Genomic DNA, 11,745 nt, shown 5'->3' with positions numbered 1-11,745 from the left:
AAAGAAAGAAAGAAAGAAAGAAAGAAAGAAAGAAAGAAAGAAAGAAAAAGACAGACAGACAGACAGACAGACAGACAGACAGACGTGCGGGTATCTTACATGGAATTGGACAGATGCGTACACAAAATGAAGCTCAAGCAAGCCATGGATACACGTGGGCTCAGATGAGGCCTGATTTTTCATAGGTACACACAGAGCCACCTGCCTCCTTCTGCTGAGTAGGTGGCCACTTACGCACCTCAAAAAGAGAGGGGACATGGATGTCTATATCTCTGATTTATATAGAGATATGCAACTTTAGAAAGAAGTGTTGCTCTTTAAATAGAAATATGCTGCAGCTCACCTTAGGAGGGAAAGACTGTGACTGAGAGGGCCGTGGGTTTGCTTTCTGTGCTGTCCCTTTGCTGATATGGACTGGCAAGTTTCAGGCCACTGGTTGGGCAACCACAGTTGGGCAACTTCGGGGCCCTGGCTGGCTGTCCCTCCTTCTGCTTCGTGATCTCAAGCAGATTTGGACCAGGCAGCAAAGCAGGGAGAAAGTTGTGCTCAGGCAGCCCTTCAACAGCAAGGACTGTCCGGCGTAAAGGAGGGCATGCGGCCACCCTATCCAGGGGCTGATTGTGCAGCCACCGCAGATTAATTGCCCAACAGATGTTAGCCTGGCCTGCAATTAATTAAGGGATCAAAGATTAAAAAGAGCAGCTAAATGCCTTGGAGCCTTTTAGCTTAGAGGCAGGCGGAGGGAAAGATGACTGAGCTGGAGACGGTGGGAGTTTATCAAACAAGGAGGCAGAGAGAACTGGATGACTCTCTCTCGGCTCGGGGACACGGTGCAGGTCCTTGCGGGTTATTCAGCCCACAGCAAGCTGCAGTGCCTGCAGGCATTGCGGCACATTTCCAATTGCTCGGGGGCTCGTTGGGTTGTGTGAACACAGTGAGTCGGGGTTATAGGAGAGTTAAACAACGCCCATGGGCAGGGCATAAGCCAAGTGGCATTAAGGCAGGATCCGCCTCATGGGGGATTCAGTTCAGGCCACTGAAAGCCGTTTCACTCATCCCTGAGGCAGGGGGGTCTCAAGGGCTGTGAGAGACCAGTCCGGCGGTGATTTTTAACTGATCCCAAGCCGCTTGCTCCGCTGTCCCCTCCACCAGCAGAAGAACAGCAACCTCTACAAGTACTCCTGTGGGATTGTGCTCATTGGAAGACTGGGTTTGAAGGCAATTAAAAGTGGATTTTTAACACCCCTGCGCTGTTTCTGGCAAATTTTGCTTCTTCTTCACATTTTTCGCTTTGGCAAGCTGAAGACTGCTGCCTTTCTCTCTCTTTCTCTGCTACAAACAAGGAGATCAACCAGCCTGCAGTAAGAAGAAGCAAAGCCTTGAAGCAACAACTGAAAAAAACCCTCTAGAAAGGTTTTAAGGACTGCATTGTGCAGAGAAAACGCAGAATTGCCAATGCCTCTTGTCCGCTCTCTCTCCGTCACCTCTCTCAATGGGCTCCCCCAGTGGGAAGACGAAGAGCTCCCGGTGGAGGATTTATTACTGTTTGAAGTGGCTTGGGAAGTCACGAATAAAGGTTTGTACCCAGTTTTTGCATACGGCAAGTCGTAGTGTTCTCCTGCTTGACCACATCGGTGCCTGAAAGAGGGCCGGAGTGATCTAGATAGAAATACTCCTAAGTGCTTGAGAAAAGCAGTATTTGTTGAAAAGTTGGCCTTTCTGCTTCTAAGGGTAGCGAGGCCAAGAAAGATTTGTGGGAAGCTCTGAGTTGCTTGCGTGGAGCTGTTCAGAGGCATGAATTCTGCGTGAGCAGGTGTGCAGCAGGTATGCTGTGTGCTAGTCTGTAAAGGTTAAAACTAAAGGGCTCCCAGCTGTCTGGAATTGCTTGCCTCAGTCATTTGGGAATGCTGGGATTCCCAGGGGAGTGGGAAAAATCTGCACTGTATGTGTTCAGAATACAGGTGAGAGTAAGATCTCTTGCTGTTCAGGTACACAGAGCCAGTGATGGGGAGTTTGTTGGACTGGCGTCCAGGGGATCTGGATTCCGGTCCCCGCTCAGCTACGGAGCTCACCAGGTGGCTTTGGGCCAGTCACAGACTCTCAGACCAACCTACCTCACAGGGTTGTTGTGAGGGTAACATAGAGAGGAAGAAAACCTTGCGAGCTACCTTGAGTTCTTGTAAGGAAGAACCTCTTGTAAGGAAGATGGTGTAAAAATGTATTGTTATTACTACTACTACTACTATTATTATTATTTAGGAACTTCAGCAAACCTTGGGAAAGTACAATCACGTTTTTGAACTGTGAAGTTTTGCCCTTCCAAGTTTTTACCTTTGATGTGAGATGTTTAATTCTGAAGCAATGTTAGTCTTGGTGATGACATGGGAGGTGACAAACATCAAATGCGTTCAATTTTCTTCTCGTTGCATCCTTCCCATCACTGCAAATGAGGGGCAATTTCAAATCTGGAGGATATTTGCTTTACATGCCACTCCACCCGGTTGGTTTTTGTTCAGTCTCAACATCTGTAATTTGCTTCTCATTTTGCAAGCACAGGACAGTCCTTGTTGGAAAAAAGGCACAGAGACCCGCGAACGTTGACCTCAGGCTATTTTTAGTAGCCCTCGGCAAGCTGCCAATTCAGACCTACAACAAGAGAGATATGCCCCCCCCCAAGAGGGGAGGGGTGTCAGAAAGAAGGGGGTGGTGCTGCCCCCCATGGGTGTCTTTGGCAGCACTCGGCGTGGCACGTGGGCCTTGAGACACCACCCCAAGGGAATGTTGACCTCGGCATCAAAAAGAGACATTTCTCCTCCCTTAGCTTATGGGGGCCCTTTCCTTGCAAATCCTAAGAACCAGTCCAGCTGGAAGAAGTAGGCAGTGAAGGGCAGAAAGGGGATACGGCCATTCCCCCTCCTTGTTTCTGCCCAAAGACTGCTCAGGGGATTGCCAATTGTCTGACAAATCACGGGCTATGACTTGTAAATCTGATCGGCTCGTTTCTCCCTTTGACTTTTCAGGAACTCTGAAATCTTATTGTATATGCTGCCTTTCCCCGCCATTTTTTAAAGAGCTCAAAGAGGCTTCCATCATTCTCCTCCTCCATCTTATCCCCACAACAACCCTGTGAGGTAGGCTGGGCTGAGAGTCTGTGACTGGCCCAAAGTCACCCACTTGGCTCCATGGCTGAGCGGGGACTCAAACCCAGGTCGCCCGAGTCCCAGTCCCATGCTCTTAACCACTACACCACATGGCCCGCCTCCCCCCTCTCTCAACAGAGGCCTTGAACAGGGTAAAACAAAAGTGCTGGTTAAAATACTGAACGGAAATTTGGGTTCAGATCTACTCTTGGCTAGAAAGAGTACTGAATAACCATGCACTAGTCTCTGTCAACCTAGCCTACTCCACAGGGTTGTTGTGAGAATAAACGGCAGGACCATGCTCAGATCCCTTTTGAGCTCCTCCAAAGGATGATCTGTTTAAAGCTGGTCATTTAAAAGTCCAGAGGACTGCTTTCCACAAACCAGCCCGAGCTGAGCTGGAGAAAGAAGCCCCTCTGATGTTGCAGCTGCATAAATGAGTTACTGCCAAGTAAATGATTGACCCGAACTCTCTTTCTCTGTGCCTGCCTAAAGATAAAGAGAAGGTTAGCTGAGAGAGTAACTTGTGATTACTGAAGTCTTGACCTCAGGGGCACAAATATTAGGTTAGGCCTCTCCAGTCACAGTGGATGAAAACTGGAGGGTTAATATTGGCTTCAGAAGGGGATGTGCCAGGGCAGCCTTTGTCTACTGAAAGAATACGGGGGACTTTTGATGCCCTTTCTAAGAAGCTGGAGCGTGCACAGGGATATACTGTCTAGAGAAAAATTAGTTTTTCTCTAGAGGAAGAGGAAGACCATTCTGGCCCTCCTGAGGTCGCAGTGTGACAGCATGGAGCTCCCCAAATGACCACGCTTCATGGTCCCTTTCCCCACCAACCTTGTGGCAATTCACAGAAACATAGAAACAGAGCGAGACAGAAGGGGTCTCCTGGGCCATCTAGTCTGACCTCCGGCACCAGCCGGCTCCGCTCACGACATGCCCACCATGTGCATGTCCAGCCTACCCTTGAACACCCTCACCGATGGGGACTCAGCCAACCTCCGTGGAAGCCCATTCCACACCCTCGGGGTCCCAACTGTCAGGAAATACTTCCTGGCATCCAAATGGAACCTTGGCTCCCTGAGCTTTGCTCTGTTGGAGAGCATCCTGCCTTCCTCTGCAGGGCAGAACAGGTCTCTACCCACCTCCATGTGACACCCCCCACATACCTGTATGTCGCCAACAGATCCCCTCTGAGTCTCCTCTTCTCCAGGCTGAAGAGACCCAGTTCCCTCAGTCTCGCCTCAAATGACTTTCCCTGCAAACCGGCCAGCAACCTTGTGGCCCTACGCTGCACTGACTCTAACCTGGCTATATCCTTTCTGTAATGAGCGGCCCAAAACTGAGTACAATACTCCAGTTGTGGGCACACCAGAGTCGTATCAAGTGGTAGTAATACCTCTCTTCCCCAGCTTTCTTGCAGTTTCCCTCCCCTTTCTAAAAAGCTGAAATGCTTAGTTCCTGGAAGTTGAAGCTTCGGGCTAGAATAGGCTGGGGATGTGGGTATTTTCCCCTCCACCCCTTTCACCTCTGGCTGTACCCACCACCAAAACCTAGAACAGCTTCTCCAAAATGAAACTTGGGCCTTTAGAAGTTTGATGGGGTGATGCAGAGGCTCAGCAAAACCTTGCAATGAAGCATCCAGATAGCATTAGCCTGAAAGCAGCATCAGTCCATGGTAGCATCAGTTGCAAAAGGAACAGACCACATCTGAAAGGAAAAGGGAAATGTTTGGTTTATGCGTAGGCCTTGTAGGAGAGAGAGGTTTGCATTCTTTTATTTGGGGCTCTGCTGAAACATAGCAGAATAGATCTATAATTGTGTCCACAGCAAAAGTTTCCTGGGCTGTACATTCTGGATTTATTTCAGTTTACTTGCCCTAAAGGAGAAGCTTACCCAAAATACCTAAAGAAGTATGATTTGGAAAGAGATGTGTGTGCTGTATCCTTTCTGCTGTCAGGAGGGACCAACCATCCGTTGTCCCATAGCCAAACCCTGCAGTGCAGAATATCACATCCTCCCCAGGGGTACCTTACACCTGGCACATTGCTAGTGTTTTCGCACCTGTACAGGTAAACCCATCACCAGGGAAGGTCATATTTTTCCTATAGTGCTGGCCAGGATGTCTGCTGTCCTTGCTCACCACACTTTTAGGTATGCAAGTTCAGCTCTCGTTCTCCCTTCGGTGGCTTGCATTCCTGTTTGAATGTCTTCTTCCACCCTATAACTTTTGTCATGAGTTGGCCTCTGTTTTACTGCCTTCCATCTATTCCTTGCATTTATCTCTCCATCCATCAAACACGTATCTTCTGTTTTCTCACTGTTTTGCATTGGGTTTGCCATTTAGAGCAGGGTGAAAACCTGGGGACCTAATCCTGCCCTCCAAGGTTTTCCAGGGAGACACACCTGCTTTTCTGGCCCCAATCCCTTTCTCCCCACAACCGATCATTTTGTTGTTTCCCAGTTTTGATGCAACTCCGATGTCGGTGCGATGTCAGTCATTGCAGCCTTTCTTTTCAGCTTTATAGGAGCGGTGCGTAGTGCAGAACTGGCATCTCCAAATATGGTCACCACCATTGAGCACCACAGATAGTTTCCATAAAGTGGAAAACAAAAGCTTCGAGAAAGGTTTGGAGACGCTTTGGCGCAGGGGAAGCCCTCTGCTGTCCTAAACTGCTCAATAAAGACAGGGTATAATGCATAATGCATAGTCATGAAATGCTGAGAAACTGTTGGAGGAGGAAAAGTGGAATGGAGTATCATCAAAGAGGGCGTGAGTGACTGGCTGGCTGACTCAAAGTGTGAAAGGAGAACCCACCCATGCGGGAAAATTTTGTTGAAGGTTTTGTTGGGTTTCTTTTCTATAGTTTATGATCAAACAAAAACAGTTGTTATAGAGCAAATCCTTCTGATTTGTACTTGGCTAGTAACATCTTTTCAATTAAAGAATGTCAAGATATACTACTATTTAGGCTTCCCCCACCCCACTAAATTGTGGGAGACTTGATCTGGGTAGTGTCCATCTGCTATCCGAGCTACTTTAGGTCTCAACTTGAGCTGAGAAGGTATCTTGCCTCATCTTGCTTTCATTGGTTTTGGGATGAAATGTGCCTGTTTCAGCACTCTGTAGCAGCTACAGAACCCAGAAAGGATCTCAATATACCTTCAAACTAGCTAAATTTGACTCAGTGCTCCATAGCACTAATTCTCTAAATCGATATACCAGTATATTGATTTTATATATTTGATTTTTATTGCAACATTTCAACAAAAGAAACCATACTGAGAAAAATGTAGCTAAATAAATACGAATATGTACACACATTTCAATTCATTTTTGTGTATATGAAAATATGGCTTTCTAAGAATTTTACATAAACTTCAGCCAAGGCAAATATCAAATATCTGTATAAATTATAGAATCGTAGAGTTGGAAAGGGCCTATAAGGCCTCAAGTCCAACTCCCTGCTTAATGCAGAACTCTAAGCTAAAGCCCTGAAAGTTGGTTGTCCAACCGCCCTTTGAATGCCTCTGGTGTGGGAGAGCCCACAACCTCCCCAGGTCATGGGTTTCATTGAACCAATAGCCAGGAGATTTTCCCCGCTGTCTAGTCGGAATCTGGCTTCCTGAGCCCATTATTCTGTATCCTGCACCCTGGGATGATCAGGAAGAGATCCTGGCCATCCTCTATGTGACAGCCTTTCAAGCATTTGAAAAGTGCTATCAAGTCTCCCCGGAATTTGCCCTTCATCTCTTCTCTGCAAATATCCATTCTCAAGTGCTGCATGTAAATATTGAACACAATGTGTGCTCCGATATTGAACACACGGTTAGGTCCTGAGTCCATTGCATTATATCCCTCCAACATCAGCTTTGTAGCTCTCCAAACGGCATGGAGAATCCATTAATGCCAATTATGCATCAATTTCCAGGAAGCAGCTGGATCAAATGTGCATCCATAAACATCGAAGTGTCTCCCAATACAAGCTTTATCTGTGCAATAAAACCTCAAAAAGGGCAATTACTGGGCATTACCTTGCCAAAACATATGATAAAAAGACTCGTCCGCTGTGCTGCTCTGCCGGCGGTTTTCTGCGTTAGGCAAAGCTTAACTAAAGAGCCATTCCTGCATCCAATAGACTCAGGACAAGTGTTTCTGCTGAATAAGAAATAACCTGAGATCCACAGATACATCAGAAACAGATGCTAAAGTAGAAAACCATTCATTAGGCGAAATTAGACAGCCTGTTTTCCAACTCGATTCCTGCTTAAGACCCTCTGTATTATATTTATTCACTGATGACGACTTATTTGCAAGCGTGGATCTGTCAGATTTGGCAGCATGGTGGGTTAATGAAGGCCACATGTGGTCCCTGGGCCGTGCGTTGTCCACATGGTCTCATAGACTGCGGGACAGAGGTTTCCTCCACAATGGAAGCAAGCGTGCATCGGTCTCATTAAGCAAAAGCCAAAGTGCCGGTTGAGAAAGAGGCTAGACATTGTGGCGAGTTTTTCTTTGGCAGCTGTGGGTTCTCAACAGAAGGTGCTCGCGGCCTCAGCCATGGATACGGAGCCCCACTGTGGAAGGGTCAACAGGAGCCCTCCCTGACGGAGCTTGGACTGGGTTGTTTTGCAATTTGCTGTTTCTGCAGATACCGCCATTCCTGTTTTGAACATGCTTCAGAGCAATGTTTGGGGCTTCTTGCCAAGACAAATAAACATGAACTTGCAAGCAGGCGTAGGGTATGTTAGTCGGGAGCTAAAGCTAGGGAGTTTGGCTAGGCCGGTCCTAGGATTGGCAAGGCCAGAAGGGCAGACAAGGGACGGGCATTTGTGTATACAGCACCCACCTTTTGGTTATATCATCACCAGCCAAAGTTTGGAATTCCGGAACTCACAACAGAGCCTTCTTCTTGGAGGCAGCTCACCTCTGGAATGCATACCCCAACCCACTGGAGTTTAGATTGGGACCAACGTTGGCTAGTTTTGGGCCTAAAATGAAAACGAGCCTTTTCCCACAGGCCTTTTAATGGATGGTTGGACCTACGAAATGCAGCAAAAGACTTGAATAATGGTCCATGGCAGGGTTTGGATGAAGTTCCATGAAATCCACCCCTCAAGCATTCACAGACTTCCTTGTGTGCTTGGCCTAGTCTTAGAAAGTGGGCTAAGTCAAGAAGAGGTCCATGATTGTGTATCTGGCAACCTTTTTCTACATCACACATGCTGCAGCGCAAGCAGAGGCCGCTGCGTGTGACCGGGCAGAAGGAATGCCAGTTGCTTAGCGGTCACCCAGGGCCCAGTTTCTGGTGCTTACAACACAAACTCTGAGTGTACATGCAAGGGGCTTGGAATCAGGGTCATGACAAAACAGACCTGAGTCTGGAAAGCCAGGGCCAAGGAACCCACTGGATTCCTGCTTCCAAGATGGATTCCTTAACACACCCAGTTGACATGGACATTTTCATATTGACCAGCTGTTCTGCATTTTTCCAGGGGGTTTTAGACCCTCTCATAAGGAATTTCTCCAGGCGTTTTACAATAATACTACCACCCAAAAAATCACAACAGAAGCAACCATGTAAAACTAAGAAATCTGCCGACCCAACTTCATATCCAGTTTCATGAACAGGAAGTAAAACCACATAGGAAGGATTAGGATAATAAAACATTAAAATGTTGCTGTTGTGACATGCCATCAAGTCATCTCCTAGTTGTGACCACCTTATGAATGAGCATCCTCCAAAATGACTTGCCATGGAGAGCCTTCCTCAGCTCATGTAGCCTCAAGGCGGTGGCTTCCATCATCATCATCATCATCATTATTATTATTATTATTATTATTATTATTATTATTATTATTAGAACATTTCTATGCTGCCCCTTGCCAAAGCTTTGGGGCGGCTTACAATACAATACAATACAATACAATACAAAAATAACAATATAAAATTAAAATTAATAATATAAAATAAATAAAAATATAAATGATATAAAAGAAGTTATAAAAGAAAAGTTATAAAGAAAAGAAAAGAAAAGAAAAGAAAAGAAAAGAAAAGAAAAGAAAAGAAAAGAAAAGAAAAGAAGTCGCCCAGGCCAGATAAATAAGTAAATATTGTTAACAATTTATGGAATGGGACCATCTCGTGTTTGGTCTCCCCCTTCCTCTGCCTGCGACTTTCCCCGCCAGGATTGCCTTCTCCAGGGATTCTTGCCTTCTCATGGTGTGCCTTAAGTACAACAGCCTCAGTTCTGTCATTTTTGCTTCTAGGTAAAGTTCTGGCTTGATTTGATCTAGGATCCCCCTTTTCGCCTTTCTGTCAGCCCACGGTATTCACAAAGCTCTCCTGCAGCACCATGTTTCAATTTTTTTCACTTCCCACCTTTCACACCCAGAGAAATTGTTTTAAGATGCTTCAAAATCTTTTAAAACTTGGAAGAATAAGAAAACCTCGTGCTGAAAGGATAGCCATGTGAAGCACTGGCAGACTTCCTTTGGGGAGGCATTCCAGAGTTTGGGAATGCTTTCCCAAACAAGAACAAGAAACCTTCTCCAAGTGCCCCCTCTGTGCCTCAAAATGAGGGGGGTCTTGGAAGGGGGGGTCTTGGCTTACCTTAACCTCCAAGCAGGTACATCTGCTGCATATTGTGCATTGTGAGTTTGCCTTGATAAAGCTAGGGTGTAAATTGTATTATTATTATTATCATTACTATTATTATTACTATTACTATTGTATTATTATTAATTACATGTCTATACTGCCTGTAGCCAAACCTCTCCAAGCAGTTTACAACAAGGTGAAAAACAATAGAACACAATAAATAAAAACAATTAGCAAGGTTTGTGTGTGAAATACATAAAGAAATGGATCGGGAACATCTAGTATCAAAGGCTTCATCCAGATTTCCCGAAGCACAAGAATCGGGCCAAATGGGGTTCAACAAGGACGATTACCGAGCGACTGGGCAGCCCTTTGGACATACAGTCAGTAAAAGCTCTTGCAGTTGCTCCCCAGTCTTTCCATGTGCTCGCATAGCTGGGGTCGGTTTTAGCAACTTAGCGAAACTGAGCTCCGCTGCTGCATTCGGATTATCGGGCAAGCTGTCATACAACTAGACAAGAAGACAGACGCTGCTGCACCGGGCGCAGCAGGTGTGGACTGCCATGCGTCAGCAGAAAAATAATTGTGGGAAGAGGCAGACGCGATTGTCTGCTCTGCTTTCCGTATCACTGCATGCCAGGCTTGAGAGGCATGATAAAGTAAATCGTCCTCCTCCGAGATAAGTTTATGCCTGCGTATTAGCCTTCCAGGAAGGGATGGTGGAAAATTTGTTCAGTTTGCGTTTCAATGCAACCTTTCCCAGTTTCACAATATTCTTGTTGCTCCGACACTGGTTGTGTTGCAGTGGTGGGAACCTTGACGAAGGAGAAATTAGTGCTTTCTGAAAGCAAATTAGTGCTTTCTAATTAGGAGAAATTAGTGCTCCTGGAAGCAAACTGAAACAGTTGTTTCTGGTACGGGGCAGGTCAGCTGAGTGCTTTTCTGTGAGCCCTGCTAACTTGTGCTGTTCCTAAAAGCCATGTTTTTACTCTCTTTGGTTTGTTTGTTTATTTATTTAAAACATTTGTATGCCACCCAGTTGTGCCACAACACCACTGGGCAGCTCACAGCATGAGAAAAAAAACATGATAAAAACAAAATAAAACCATAACACATTAAAAACAACAATAAAATGCAGCAAAACATACACAACAAAGGTCTATGGCTATTAGTTATTAACATTTTTTTTAAAAAAGGAAGGTCTTCTCCTGGTGCCGAAAATAAAGTAAGGAAGGCGCCAGGCGGATCTCCTTGGGGAGAGCATTCTGAATATTGGGGGGGGGGGCAGCTGCAGGAAAGGCCCTGCTCCTGGAAGCCATCCCCCTTACCTCCTTAAGGGATGGCTCACACAGGAGGGCCCGTGCATCTCAAAGGCCGGGCAGGCAGACACGGGTGCAGACGCTCCTTAAGATCCATGTTCCCTTAGGGCATTCTAGTTTCCAGTTGTGCTAGTGATGACTCCCAGGAGCATCCAGGCAATTGGGTACTGTCTTGGTTTGTGACCTGAAATCCAGTTCTCCTTTAACTTTCGCACCCGCACATTTTGTGATGATGTTCTCCAACAAATGCAGAAATGAGCACATTAGTGGGAGAAAATTAAAAAATGGCTTCTAGGAGGGAAGAATATTTGCTCGATTAAGATCTGGAAATAGGATGAAGCGAACAGTTTGGAAAAATAAGCAACGGAAAGCGATAGACTGCATTTGCAATGGCAGGTTGGTGGACTGTGTGATTGAGAGGCAGCGGCTGGCTGCTGGTTGTGATGGTGGCGCTGATACTTTGTCCAGTCATCTCCAGCGGTTGGCAACTAGTAGAAGACATGGAAAAGCACCAAATATAGCTGGAAAAATCAATGCGGTGCAGTGGTTGCAGTGCCAGGCTGGGACTTGGGAGATCTGGGTTCTAGCCCACCGGGCCATGAGGCTCACTGGTGACTTTGGGCCAGTCCCTGCCTCTCAGCCCAGCCTACCTCACAGGGTTGTTGTTGTGAGGATGCAGTG

The 11,745-nt window shown here is 46.3% G+C and overlaps 1 protein-coding gene across 1 annotated transcript in view; it reads left to right on the top strand.

Moving 5' to 3' along the window:
* Positions 1 to 1,154: 1,154 nt before the first annotated feature.
* The window catches only part of GYS2 (glycogen synthase 2), a gene marked incomplete at its 3' end in the record, with an annotated part of 42,311 nt that continues 31,720 nt past the window's right edge, over positions 1,155 to 11,745 (top strand). Inside the window, exon 1 of the mRNA XM_044452139.1 lies at positions 1,155 to 1,576. Within this exon, the coding sequence (XP_044308074.1) occupies positions 1,456 to 1,576 (121 nt within the window). The remainder of the gene's footprint in view (positions 1,577 to 11,745) is intronic.

Source organism: Varanus komodoensis, unplaced genomic scaffold, assembly GCF_004798865.1.
Source record: "Varanus komodoensis strain SLA01 unplaced genomic scaffold, ASM479886v1 scaffold70, whole genome shotgun sequence".
NCBI lineage: Eukaryota > Metazoa > Chordata > Lepidosauria > Squamata > Varanidae > Varanus > Varanus komodoensis.
Note: the sequence above shows the minus strand (reverse complement) of the source record. Positions and strands in the feature narration are given on the sequence as shown.